This window comes from Mirounga angustirostris, unplaced genomic scaffold, assembly GCF_029215605.1.
Source record: "Mirounga angustirostris isolate CCGP_5_RB_7025 unplaced genomic scaffold, mMirAng1.0.hap1 SCAF_1, whole genome shotgun sequence".
Lineage (NCBI taxonomy): Eukaryota > Metazoa > Chordata > Mammalia > Carnivora > Phocidae > Mirounga > Mirounga angustirostris.
This window is the reverse complement of record NW_026991709.1, coordinates 53,604,611-53,619,796: the sequence shown is the minus strand read 5'-3', so window position 1 is coordinate 53,619,796 and position 15,186 is coordinate 53,604,611. Positions and strand designations below refer to the sequence as shown.

Below are 15,186 nucleotides of genomic sequence, written 5' to 3'. Positions count from 1 at the left end.
ACACACACACACACACACACACAATGGAATATTATGCAGCCATCAAAAGGAATGAAATCTTGCCATTTGCGACAACGTGGATGGAACTGGAGGGTGTTATGCTGAGCGAAATAAGTCAATCAGAGAAAGACATGTATCATATGACCTCACTGATATGAGAAATTCTTAATCTCAGGAAACAAACTGAGGGTTCCTGGAGTGGTGGGGGGTGGGAGGGATGGGGTGGCTAGGTGATAGACACTGGGGAGGGTATGTGCTATGATGAGCGCTGTGAATTGTGCAAGACTGTTGAATCACAGATCTGTACCTCTGAAACAAATAATACATTATATGTTAAAAAAAAGAAGATAGCAGCAGGAGAAGAATGAAGGGGGGGAAATTGGAGGGGGAGATGAACCATGAGAGACAGTGGACTCTGAAAAACAAAAACAAACTGAGGGTTCTAGAGGGGAGGGGGGTGGGAGGATAGGTTAGCCTGGTGATGGGTATTAAAGAGGGCACATTCTGCATGGAGCACTGGGTGTTATAGATAAACAATGAATCATGGAACACTACATCAAAAACTAATGATGTAATATATGGTGATTAACATAATAATAAAAAATAAAAAAAGAAAGAAATGATTAAGTAAAAAAAATAAAATAAAAATAAATTAATACTGGGATAAAGAGATAGTCAATCACACGAATAGGGAGCTCCTGAAGAAATATCAGATTAGGGATAGGGACCCTTTATATAAAAGCAACAGAGTTAGGGATCTCTTTGGAATCTTAGGTGTCCTATAGAACCCACAAAAATACACATATGCCAATACACCCAAAATTTCACATGAAATTTTAGGGTTTTCATTAGATCTTTAGAGGTTCAGGGACCACTGGGTCAAGCATGTCTGCTTTCAAATGGGAACATTATTTCACGTGTCTATAACTATTGTTTAAAAACTGAGTGGAGTGAATCCTCTGTGACATTAAATTCTTAATGAAACAATATACAAAACAATTGTAATTCACAGCATATCTCACATAGTCAGAAAGGAAAGTGACAGATAAGGAATATGTAAGCAAATATGTATTCTAATATTCTGGTGATATCAGCAAGGCATTTATATATAATAAACAATGTCTGAAAAGGAATGGCCTCTGCCTTTGTGAATAGTAGTTTTGCCAATGAAATGTTGAGAACCACCAGGAAAGGGTACTGGAGAGGAAAATAATCTGAAAGTAAAAATATGCTCTTTGTGCAAAATCTAACACAAGGGCAAATGTAAGGAAGGATGACAGTGCGAGAGAAGGTCTAGTAAAAGATAATTCAAGTGATCAAGTAAAGACCACTTGGGTTAAGGTTTAAGAAAATTAATGATGGCTCCATATTGAGTTCTAGGGTAAATGAAGATATCTTGGGAAGCAGTCTTAACCTTATGGACTTCATATTAAGGATAATATGCTTTCCTACATCATCTCTGAAGCAATGTTAGAAACATATTGAGTCAAACAGGTCTGACACAAGACATAAGACTTTGAAAAATGCCAAATGCATGCTAACATTTCAATTAAGAGCAAAGTGTACTTTAAAAAAAAAAAAGGAATGCACAGCCAACAACCATGAGTTGATTCTACCTTCTGATTTAACACTGATAAATTAATAGCTAATAAATGACTAAGTTCTAACAATAATTGTATCCGTAATTTTACTATCCATAAACAAAAATTAGTGGTGCAGTTTAAATGTAGTAATACTTACTATGACTTAGTAACAAGCTTCTACACACATAAAGTTATTCCTTAATTAGGAGACTCTGGAGTTCCAAAATACCTTTTCCAAAATTTAATTCTCTTTTCCCATCTATGTTAAGTGAGCTAAGGAGAGTTCTTCATTGCTTTAACTTACTGCCATCAGTCTAAATTTAAGCTCACATTATACTCTCATTAAGTATGAACTGTAATACATTACCTCAGCAAACTGAAATAATGGGGACTTCTGACGTAATTCAGGGGATTCTGAAACATCCTGCCTACAAGTGCCAGAGGATATCTGAAACAAAGAAAGATGGTATGAGGCATCACAGGGATAGTTTTTGGAAGACAACAGATGACAAATGCCACCTCAAATATTCCTATTTGAGGAGAGATTAGTTTTCATTCCCCCAACTGAGGCAACCTATGACAAAACAGCAGTTATAGTCTGCAAAGCTTTATACAATGTGCCATCCAACAGTTAAATAATGCAATAAAAAGCAGGAGATGGACAAGACAACGCATTTTAGAAAAGTTAATATACAATGAAGAGAAATTTCTACAACAATGCCCATCTGATCTCTTGGCTTTCTGCCACCAATTCCAAAAAATATCTACTTCTTTCGCATTCTGTTTCCCCAATGTTTTATATCACCTAACTACATGAAAACACAAATGGGATTTGATAATATAAACCATTTGGGAAAATAAAACTGAAGTCAAATTCTTGTTTTCTAGGTGTTCATGTGTTTATACACAAACCCTAATCATAGAGAAGTTAGTATTTACCTAAGAATAATTTCTTTTATAATATATATTTTCTTTTGCACTATTCACTACATTGGGTAAACATTTAGTGCTCTATAATCTTCATTTGCGATCTTTATTACTAACAACAGTTATAGAAATGCCACTGGATTTTTAAAAAAATTTTGTTATTACTCAAGTACTCTTGTCAGGACACACACTTCCTTCTTTTACCTCATTGCTGTTTCTGACCTATTTCTGCATTTGGGTGACATAGTCACTTAGGAAGCCAAATGTAATTCAAAAGTCTTGAGAGTCACAGAATGTTGAGAGAACGATATTGTTATTCCTCAGATCTGACCCTTTTTACAGATGAAGGAACTTAGGACCAGAAAAGTAAACAACACCTCCCCTCCCCAACATTCAATAATTCCCTTATTTTTACTTATCACCACAAGACATAAACATTTGTTTATCATCCATCTTCTTCCTGGGTCTCTGTTTAATAAAGAATGCTCAACATTGCCCGCTCACAATGTCAACAAGCATTTTTTAAATAAACTAAAAAAAAGTTTGACAGGTCTTCTAAATCCTAAATCACTGTGTTCTCTCAGCCCCCTTCCTAAATGACAAGGTTTGGAAGTCTTAGGGAAAAAGTTATCTTTTACTATAGAGGAAAAACAAGTTAAAAATTGTTTTAAATAAGCGTGTTTCTGACAGGGACGCCTGGGTGGCTCAGTCGGTTAAGTGTCTGCCTTCGGCTCAAGTCATGATCCCAGGGTCCTGGGGTCGAGCCCCGCATCGGGGTCCTTGCTCAGTGGGGGAGCCTGATTCTCCCTCTGCCTGCTGCTCCCCCCTGCTTGTGCTCTTTGTCAAATAAAGAAACAAAATCTTAAAAAAAATTTTCTGACAATAAAAAAAATCAAAGTTCACTGTTGCATCTGAAAAAAAAAAACCCACCAAAATACAGAAGAAAAATCATCTACAGTGCTATCTGCAAAAGCACCGCTAATACTCATAAATATTCTCCCAGTTGTGTACAATAACTTCATCAAAAATGAGACACTGTAGTAAGTTAAAGAATGCTTTTTTTAAACAATACATAATTTTTCCTGTGTTAGTAAACCTTTTCCAATGTAATTTTAAGAGCTTCATATGATTATGTTAGGTGGTTGAATCCTATAGAAACAGCTTTCACCCAGATTATGTTTCTAAAAATGGAGTTTCTCACTGAACCTCTTCATTAGACACTGAAGATGTGTTTCTCTAACATTGTCATAGGTCATTGGGCAGGAACCAGTGTTTGAAATTTTAATTGTCACCTTTGTATTTGAAAGAGTAATGGCCACCTTCTTCCAGTGATGAACTCCAGAGAAGGTGCAGAAGCTTTCATTCATTTGCCACCTGTGGTATGGCCGCCAAAGACTAGCTCCCTGTCACTTGACTATTTGACAAATTGTATGCCAAATGGCCCAATGGTGTTTTTATTTGCTTCCCAAGAATTTGAAGCCAAGGAGACACAAAATGCCCTAAAAAGAAGGCCAGTGCATTCTGAAATTACTAGCCACAAAGAATTCCTTCATTGAAAGAACTACTTGAACAAAATATAGCTTTGTTTAGGAATGATGAAGAAAAATCAATACTATCTTGGTTTGTAAAGAAATCCTTTATGTGTAGCCCCTACATATCTTGGTAAATAATAAAAATTTTATTTAAAATCAAGCCTAGGATTAAATTAAAATTATGAAGTGTTTTAAAATGTAATAATATAGGTTGCACATGTGACATAATCTACGAAAGATATTTGGAATCAAATATATTTAGGGTAACTACACTGCATAAAGTCTATATAACATGTATTCTTACTTCAGATGGTTATTTCATGATACACGAGAAAGTTACCAGTTATGAGGAAATTAGTTACCCTATGACTTAGAGTTCATATGAACTATAAGAAGAAAAGTCAACTTTCTCTTCAAGTGCTGTTTATAGATTATTTGGCCATAACTACACAAGTCACAAAATTTTAAAGTTAAATGAGACCCTCTGCAAATCATTATAATGGATGGTCATAAATAAAACTTTCTATTTGAATAGATAATTCAAATGTAAGTAATTATCAAGGCAACTGTAATCCTCCACACATTGTATTAATTGGGCTATGAAATCAAAGAAGTCTATATATGCATGTTTGTGCTCACCATGCACCTGATACATAGTAGATGTACAATGAGTATCTGTTGACTGACTTGATTCTGTGTGTGTATGGATACAAAGAATCTCAATGACCTGGCCAGGAATCAGACGACAAAGACTGACCAATGGTTAAAATAGCAGTAACAGAATCACTAAGGCTATGCATCTTACTCTAAGACGTCTGGCAAAATCCAGTTACTCTTTACTCATTAAGTTTAAGGCATTAGTTACTCTTAACTTTAAAGCACTGTGGATTTAGCATATATTTTCAGTGTACTGTAAGGGAAACAGCACAAAATTAGGAGCCAGGAGAACTGGGTTCCTACTAGCTATATGGTTACCTGCCTCTCTGGTCCACAGCAGAATCAGAAGCCGCAAATGAGAAGGGGCCCTGAGCAGGGATAATAGGAAGAGGGCTGCAAAAGAAACAGTAACAGCAGCAAAAGCAGGGAGAACACAGAAAAACTGTAAAGAACAGACACAAATGTTTTATAAAGCACTGCGGTCTATCTAAAAGAAATTAGAGTAAAGAGTCTCAAAGTGTCTCCTGAAGGCTTCAGTTCATTGCAGTAATTAATATTCATAACTATGGTTCTAAGTTGTCAAGATAAGGATAATTATAAAATATAGCCTTTTTAAAAGGCAGAAATGCATGTGATACATGCTAGGCATATTTCCATCAAAAATCTCAAAATGTAAATATGGCTCAATGACATGGAAAATGTATGTATGTAGAAATTCATTTCTGTGTGCTTGACAAATAAGGCATCTGATGCAGAGGTGGACATTTGTGCATGTACTGATAAATATACACATTTGGTAAAGAAATCTGGGATTATATCCACATAAAAGTAAGTATTTTGCACACAAGGCTCCTATTTAAGTATTAGTCAGAGGGTCCCAGACCTTATTACCTTGCTATTTGTATTTAAAGTATTCCAAATTACTTATTACATGGGACATGCTTTTTATGGATAAGTATCAATTCCTCAAATCTCCATTCCTATGCCGGGCCAGCTTACTTTCTAAACAGAATATACAAGAGTCAAAGATACCACTTCATTAATTAAGAGGAAAGAAAATATACCAAATAAGCAGAGGTTAAATAAAGGGAGAAAAACAAAAACCAAAAGCTGTTCCTAAAGTCTCTGAAATAATCCATAAAGCCACTAGGTGTAGCTATCTGCCCAAGAAACAAACAGCTAAAGGGATTTTTAAATGCAAAGTTTTGTTAATGTCCCTTAAATCCAATCTTCCCTTTGATTTAGCTATAATTCTCAATAACCAAGAAAGGAATTATTAGCATAATTAAGAATTACAACAAAGTAGTATCTTTTCCCACAAGCACACCTGACATCGTGCAAACACAAGATAACAGAAACGTGATCCAGCCTCCTGATATAAAACAAGATCACACCAGTTAGATGCACTAGAAGTGCTTTGGAAAGCTAGGTAGCAGCACCAGCCTGTTCCTACCTCACAAGGCGCAAGACTACAGCCCCACACAGCTGGATTCTGATAAACACACGGTCAACAAAAAGGGTAAGTGCACTGGTTTTATCTGAACTACACATTTCTGCCCTTGCTATTTCAAACATTTGTTGATACTCAGCTCCTTCAACAAATATTCAATAAAAACCCACCACGCGCCAGCCACAAACACTGCTCACTGCTTTTAAGAAGCTTACACTCCACTTGTATGCATTATGTGCTGGGGAATAAAATGATAACTAAGGGACGGTGTATGGCCCTCACGTGGCTTGCAATCCGAGTCAGGGGACAGCTACACAGTTAGGATGTAAGTGCACGGTGGCAGAACACAGTGGCAGGGAAAGGCCTCTGAGAACAGAGAGGCAGCCTTCACTCCTTCTGAGATAGGTAGAAGTTGTTAAGACAGTGACATCTGAGATATACCTAGGAGAAGACACCAGAATTGTGGAAATGATGTGGCAGCAGCAGGTGGAAAAGTATGGAAGCAGGTGCCCTGTGTTCTTGAGAAAACAATGACTTTCTCAGCGCGGATGAAGAGTAGAAGCCGGGAAGTGTAGTGGGAGATGAATCGAACTGAGAGAAATTTGAATTCTCTGTTACAAAGTTTGAAAAATCAGGCTGAAGGCAATGGGGAGCCAGCCAAGGTTTTCACTCAGAGGAGTGGCATGATGAGAGATAGGTAGTTTGATAATTCTGTCAGTGGAGTGCAGGATGACCTTGGCTGGGAAATGACTGGAGGCAGGAGATCAATTAGAAGGTTAAAAAAATAAACCAGCTGAGATGTGGGGCCCCAATTAAATCAGAGATGGTATTGACCAGGCCCCAGTAATTGCCTGGAAGGATGTCAGGGCGGGGGAAAGGGTCTGGACAAGGCCAGGGTTTCTAAGGTCCGTTAAAGACTTTCACTGAAAGGGTTTGGGGATTGGGTTGGGGGGGAGCGCAGGACGGTTGTCTTCCATGGGAGGAGTTTGGGAGTAGAGGATTCCGTTTTAGAGTTCAAGTGTAAAGATCCCTCGTGATGCCAAGGGCCAGTGAACTGATTTTCACTCTCGTTCAGCCTGACCCAGTCTTTCCTACAATTGGCGGCTTTTGCCAAGTATTCTTCTATAACAGAGTACCTGAGTGATCACTTAATTTGCATTTAATAGGAGATGTTAAATGAAGCTCTGAAATGGACTTGTGCTTAAACACAGGTGAATTAAATGGAAGCATATTACATCCAAGTTAGTCCTTCAAAATGTTTTTAAGGATTAAAATAAAGCCACCCTTAATTAAACCTAAATTAGGTTAGAGAGAACCTGAGTACGGAAGCACAACACTTGGCTAGCTGACACCAGGACTGAGGCACAGCTGAGAAAGAGTACTGGGCTACGCTGGGGAGCATAACCAAATAATACCGCAGAGAATCGCACGCTCCCCAAAACGAAAGTACACAGCACCTGGCTGAAAGGAGCAGGAAGTCCGGACCCCAGGGCTACCGGGGTTAACTCCTGCTCGCCGTGAGTGAAGTTCTCCTATCATTCTAAGCCATGTGGCAGAGCACTAGTATGGAAGTCCAGAAGGGACTCCAGGCCGCGTCTACAAGTAACTGCCACAGCAGCTGGGACAAAGCACAGCCCCCTTCTGCCTCTGGTTCCTCGTGTGCCACTCTGCCTTCTTCACTGGGCAATATGGAGACAGAACGCAACAGGGTATAAAAGAGGCTCTCAGCAACAGCACGGCAGCAACCAGCACCCTTCTCGTCTATCCTCTCGTTCTCCAGCCTCCTCTTACCCCGGCTCACGTGTGGCCCACCTTCCCCGCCGCCCCTCCCAACTATCTCTGGGAGACTGAGAAGCCCAGGCAAGGCCATCACCATCTGGAGCAGTGTGACCTGGGAACTCAGCAAGGATAGATGCCTGTCAGTCAAGCTCGGTAAAAGGACCGGATTCTCTGAGCCCCATGCTGCTGACACGTGGACGAGGCTGGGCGGGACAACAGTTCCCATGAAAATGGGCAGTCAACAGTGACTTCACCCAGAAAGGAAGAAAGCTCAAAAAGCCCATTTGCTATTTAATGTAAAATGTCAATATAGTATATTTCCTCATGAGATATGTTTAGAAGTTAAAACTGTGAGAAAGGAATGAAAGCTTTGAAGGGATAGGGGTAAGAGTTGGGGGGTGGAATTCAGTGCATTTAAGCACAGTGAAATAGATTAGTAGCCTAAGAAAGGCACATTTCAAACTGGCTCAAATGTACCAACAGGTGAGAAAATAATTTTCCCTAGTTCACTGATGTCAGAAATTATAATAAAGACACGTAAAAACTTTCAATTTTATCAAAATCTGTATGTTTTAAACTTTAAACTCAGTGTTTAAAATATGGACATAATCTTTCATTCATTTAACAAATACACTGGATCCTTGAACAACACAAGGGTTGGGAGAGCCAACGGTAACCAACAATCCATCTGTGACTTTTGACTCCACAAAACCTTAATTACTAATAGCCTACTGTTGCCCGGGAGCCTGACCGATAATGTAAATCCTGGCACTAGGACTTTCTCACACCTTGGAGAGCCTATGTAACCTCTTTAGCCTAGGGAGATTATCCCCCTTTATGAAATGGGGATAATAATAAATAATAATAATAAACCAACCTCAAAGGGCTTGTTGGAGGATGAAATGAGATAATCCATGGAAGTGCTTAGCAGAGTGCCTAGTCCAGAAAGCATTCACGAAAACGGCCCTGTAAAGGTCCAGCACAGGACGCCATGGGAGAGGGGAGAAGTGGCTGGAGTTGCAGTCAGGTGGGGACTGAACCACAAAGGCCCCTTGATACCGCAGGGAGACTGAAGCTAGTTCTCATGGGTTCAAACCCCAGTTCTGCACTTTGAGCTGCACAACTTTGAGCAGGTTATTTAGCCCTTCTCTGCTTCCACTTCCTCACTTAATGGTTTAATATTTACTTCTTTTTTTTTTTTATTTACTTGTGAAGCAAGGACTCACAGGGTTGTTGTGGAGATCAAGAGTTACTCTTAGGTAATGCATTTCAGAACAGTAGGGGGAATGAAGTTCAGTAACTACTCTACAAGTAAGTGAGAAGCCTTGCAGTTTAACTCCTATTTTGTTCCTCATCTCAAGTTGCTTAAGGTCTTCTGGATGAATCAAGACTTGCACATTACATACAATGAGAAAAAAAAATTTTAAAGACTTTTATTACAGAGTTTATAATAAAGAATACAACTAAATATAATCAAGAGCTATAATGCATAATACTGACAGTAAAAGCAATGATCAGAAACAAGAGGAATCAAATTTGGCTCAAGCAATCAGGAAGAGCTCCCTGGAGGAGGTGAGAGACTGAAGTTATAAACATGAAACAAAATATATTTAATATTTTCAAATTTTAATCATATAGAAATTTGGATATATGAACCTTTTAACTTTTGAACAGGCAGATGGTGATCAACAAAATCAATGAAACCTCCTTTGAAGTCAGAAGTATCATGTGAAGAATTTGCTATGTATAAAACCCTACACCTTATTACATCATCAGCTCCACAAGGACCCAGACTTGTGCCTGGGTTTGTTCCCTGACGGGACTGGCATGTAGTAAAGCATTAGATAAATACTTGCCATATGACTGAATGTGTGAAAGATGGCACACAGTTCCTACACTGTTCAGTTCTTACATACGACCTGTCTAGTCCCTTAATAACAGAAGTTACTATCATTTGCTAGCATCTTCTCCACTTTCATGCTAACTCGGCTACTCTGCTGAAGTCCTACTTCCTACACAGTAATTTCCACCAGGTATTAAAAAGTTGTCTCCTTCTTGAGCACCTAGTGAAAGAGAATAAATTACAACTGCAATTTCCTACCAGTTTTCGATGGACAAGGAGCCGCGTGTGTGCGTGTGTGCGTGTGCGTGCACATGCACGTGCTACCAGTAACGCACACGATATCCTGCAGGACTGATGCCTGATAGAACTTAAGCTTTCAAGTTATGTATGAAATGCCTAGAATAGCATGGGGTAATAATACCAGGTACCTGCAAGAATGCTCTTCAGGAGAGTTGAAACTGCCTTACAGGGTTTAATTTATCTTCACAGATGTCCTGGGAGTCAGAGGCAAGTGGGTATTATTGTTCGCTCCATTTTACAGGATGGAAGGCAAGAAAAAAGTGGCTTGACCATGACTTTACTGTTCTATCTGTTGGTTCCAAAAAAAGAACCAGGCATTCTAAAATCACAGACCTAACATCTAATACACTTTCCACACATTTGAAAGTTTGCCTTCCATCACAACTAGATATTGATGCCGTCAAACCTTCTCATCAGCTATGATTACTCTGCCTAACTTATTACATTTTCTATTACTCCCCAAACCACCCCTCCTTCTGTTCTAGTCAGGACTTTCTGGCACTGACTCAGCCCTGATACTGAGTGTGGTCCTTTCCAATACTGACCGAAGCTGCTCTCTATTTATGTGTCGAGTAACAGGTTTCCTTCATAGTCTCTGAAATGCAGCACTCCCTGACTTTATTTCTTAAATTTTATTTAGCTTTGCATTTTTATTAAAGTAACAAATATAATAGGATAGACAATTTTTAGTCCTGGAGATCATTTCTCCAAACTCTAGATCAAATAATAATTATAAACTTTATTCATTGCCTTTTCATCTTTAGATAATAACTCCCTGATATGAAATGTAAGGGCTTACCTCTCTTTATGTAACTGCCTTCTCTTTCGCTCTTCCCACAGTCTGATGAAAATGTCATTGTCATGTAGAACAGATTGCCTCTCACCTCCACTGCAGCCCTCTGCAGGCCTATTTTCAGCTGATCCTTATCCTGTATTTTATTGATTAAACAACTTCCATTTGGCTTCTGATTTAAATATCTTTGCTAATATTTCATATTCACTGGTAACATTCTTTCTGTTTCCCTCACTATTATGGGGTATTTCTTAGTGAGACTTCCATGTTTACATTTCACCAAGTCTCAAGAGAGACCAGCTGAGTGTGGCACGTTGAGTCGGGGGCTGGGGGGGGTGGGGGGGCGGCTCACTCCTTTACGTGTGTCCTGCTAATACATCTATTTTGCTTCCTCATCCATAAATGAATGACAAGCAGTTTAATGCATTTCAATGTACTCTGGATATAAAGGAAATACAGGGCTAACCATTTATGTGAAAAATAAAAGAATCAAACAAACTGTAAATACAAATGTCATCCCCTTTATTCATCAGAGAAAAAGTTAGCACAATTAAAAACTAAGCCTGCCTCCATAACAGTAGCATGTACAAATGTACACTTAATAATGCTGCAAACTTATTATGGCAATATCAGAGTTAATCAGAAGATTCAGGAAAAAGAGAAAACTCAAACATTTTCTTTGTCATTTTCCCACTGATAGCTCAAGAACCTATGATTTCTCTCTAAAGACTCTAAGGGCAAGTCAGGTAGATCCAGGAAATATTACAGGACAAAGAAGGTTTTAATCTGGAATTTTATTACTTTAGATATTACAAGATATTCAGATATATTATTTACTATTCTGAAAATTTATTATTTACAGTAAGCCTCTATGCCTTCTAGAATTATTTTTTAAAAACAACTATTACCTATATTAAAATTTCTACATTTAAAAATATAGACTTTTAAGGATTTTTTCCTATGTAGTTAGGTTTCAGGTTAATGAACAAAGGAAAATCTCCTTCCTTTAAGAATAATATTTCAGAATAAGAATTCTGTCATGGCACTTAAAAAAGCCGTTATGATTAGACTTTCTCTGTGGCAGAATTTTTGTAAAATGTCACTTTATTTGACTGGTCCTACGTAATAGTATAAACAGATATCACAGTAATTGTTCCAAATGTCAGCAGTATGAAATTTCTGTAACTCTCTTTCCTTATCTCATTACCCTGATAATTTTCTTAGGAAAATAGAAGTACATATTTGCTATATTTGTCTTAGGTTCATCATCTGTCTATGTATCTAGGCCCCTAACATTCTACAACCATGTTTACATATTTAGAATGAGACAAGATTTTGCAAAGAAAACAGATGCTAAATGAAGTTTACTGATGATATGTATATGAACTCTCAAAATGAACCATATTTAGACAGGTTAATTTTGTACAACACTCACTGTTTTATTGTTTCAGTATCTCAAGATTAGTTACCTAAATATACGTCTGAGATGAGAAGTAGGAAGTAAGAAGAAAGAGATGTATCCTTAGAAGTGGTTCTTCAAGACCTAATTGCTGGCAACTTCCTCCCTAGCATAGATTCCCTTCTCTAAGTAATTTACCTTTATAAACTTCTTTAGCTTGAGTATTCTCAAAACAGTTCCCCTTCCTCAGAAATAAAAAGTTGACCACTGTTGTGGGCACCTGGGTGGCTCAGATGGTTAAGTGTCTGCCTTCGGCTCAGGTCATGATCCCAGGGTCCTGGGATCGAGTCCCGCATCAGGCTCCCTGCTCCTTGGGAGCCTGCTTCTCCCTCTGTTTCTCTCTCTCTCTCTGTCTATCATGAATAAATAAATAAAATCTTAAAAAAAAAAAAAAAGTTGACCCCTGTTTAAATTACGCAGGTCAAAAACCTGCTGTTCTTAAAAGGGAGAACTTCTCCCTGAAAAGAGCCTGGGAGGCAAACTTTAAGCAAAAAGGGGGGAAAAAGGCAGTCCTTTCTTTGACTATCTGTAAGTTCTACAGATGTTTATTTATTTACATGTGTTCCAAGAAGTTAGAAAGAATGGTAACAGAAGTTGGGAAGAAAACACCATTATAATATAATCTGTTAGAAAAGATGATGTTGACTTTCACAATATAGTACATTCTTGGAAATCGTGAGTCACACTGTTGAAAGGTCAAGTGTGCATTATTATTCCAACATCCACCTTTTGGAACATGCTTGCGATACTCTATACCTAAGTGAGAGTCAGTCTGATTGCTATTAGGTAGCCATGTGTTAGAAAGCGAAATGATTTCCGAGAATTCTATTGTGTTAGGAAAAAATATGCTGAATAATGAGTATACAAAGGTATAAAGTGACATGTTTATTTTTTTCAGCTTAAGATTAGTACAATGTAAATAACTGCCAGTACACCCGTTTACACATTCTTTTGCTACCCTAAACTGAATGGAGTCAAAATAATTATGTTAAATTGAATATATAGTCAACTACTATGGATCCCAAATGTAAACTATATATAATAATGGCCTTTGTGAAGGGGGTCTGGGTGGCTCAGTCCTTAAGCGTCTGCCTTTGGCTCAGGTCATGATCTCAGGGTCCTGGGATCGAGCCCCGCATCGGGCTCCCTGCTCTGTGGGAAGCCTGCTTCTCCCTCTCCCACTCTCCCTGCTTGTGTTCCCTCTCTCGGTGTCTCTCTCTCTGTCAAATAAATAAATAAAATCTTTTAAAAAATAATGGCCTTTGTGATATAAATATCTTACATGGTATCTTCTAAAATCACTATTTGAATAGGAGTCAACTGTACTCTGTAAGGCATACTCATAACTTTAAAACAAGTAAAATATATATATATATCTTCAGTAGAATTGAGCTGACTGCTATTTGACCATAAATAGTGACTCTGGTTGGGACTGAGAAGTCTCCATCTCAGGTACCTGAGTGTGGTAAAATAACATGACCTGCAGGTTAATTTGTCTGGCCTTTGTTAAATGAGACTGGAAAAGAGAGAAATTCCACAAATGCAAACTATGCATGGTTAACTGCTATGACCTGCCCATCAAAACCATACCTAAAATATTTTGTAAAAGCAGCCCAGTAACCACAAGGAAATAAGAGATCATAAAACCAAGGTCATGAGGGCCTGGGTCCTCTTAAATTTTCCATTTTAAAGAATAAAACAATCTTGGAAAGCCACATTTCAAAAACAGCAGTTTGGATTTATTCAGGTACCAGAGAAACTGACAGTTAAACTCTCATCTTTTCACGAGCAAGTCTACAAGAGAACATCACAAAAGCAGGGTATGTTATGAATAGAGGGAATGAATCATAGGACCCACGCTACAGACCCATGACACAATCGTGGCAAATGCTAATTATCTGTACATTCCATTTCTTTCTCTTAGGTTCACAAAGCTCAAAAAATCTGCTCCTAACTTCTTAATTTGCATCCTCTTGGGTTTATTTATACCACTTCTGTTATACTCAAGGCACAATACAAAGCTCATATAGATCTTGACCAAAAAAAAAAAAAAAAAAGATAAAGTTTGCTCATGAGCTATAAACAGTGAAACTACAGAACTAAGAGCATGAAAAGAATACAAATGTCTGTGTTTTCAAGCCCCAGCGTGAGGACCAGCTTACCTCTGGTGTGCCAAGAGCATGTTCTCCAGCTAAAAGCAGCATGCTCAGGCCTCCCATTTGAGTAGGATCTAAAAGTCAAAAACAAATAAATCATCAATTTACAAGCATGAAGTACATATAATCCACACAGAGTCAAAAAGGAAGACTTGTTAACAAAGACTCGAAATCCAACAGAACCATATATAACTTGTTATAGAAAACTTTCAAAACTCTTCATACAGCAATAATCCAGCATATATGTAAGTACTCCTACTTTTGTGAGCCTTTTAAATCCCCCTATTGTCCCACCATTTCAACATAACCCTTTCTTCAATACCACAGTTGTTTATAATATGAATTATCTCCTAATGTGATGTGTCTTGCCTTAATGAATGGCAAGTTTCAATGGATTTGCTTATGCTTGATGTCTAAGAAGTTTGAGATTCTTATTCTCAAATTATTATTTCTACTATGGAAAACTAGGACGGATAAAAAGTACCAGGCTATATGAGAAACGAGAGAACAGAGAGAAATTTATAAATGAGTCTTCCAAAATCTAGAGGGCTTTGTTCAAATAATCTTTCTCGAAAACTTTCACAAATTTAAATTAGACAATGATGTATTTTTGATATTTTAAATCTTAGGGGTATAGTCAGGTGCTTCCTCAAAATACTTTTTGGATTTAAAATGAATCCTTTTTATATTACTAAAGGCCTTTGTTT

General features: G+C 37.9%; 1 protein-coding gene across 13 annotated transcripts in view; it reads right to left on the bottom strand.

The window, feature by feature from the left end:
- The window catches only part of BBX (BBX high mobility group box domain containing), a 277,804-nt gene that overhangs the window by 64,369 nt on the left and 198,249 nt on the right, over window positions 1-15,186 (bottom strand). For 12 of the 13 annotated variants that reach the window (XM_045902813.2, XM_054504155.2, XM_054504154.2 and 9 more), the window contains 2 exons: window positions 14,486-14,553; window positions 1,951-2,031 (listed from right to left, as the gene is read on the bottom strand). In XM_045902813.2, coding sequence (XP_045758769.1) covers window positions 1,951-2,031; window positions 14,486-14,553 — 149 coding nt within the window. The remainder of the gene's footprint in view (window positions 1-1,950; window positions 2,032-14,485; window positions 14,554-15,186) is intronic. The other variant, XM_064586746.1, reaches the window with a different exon arrangement.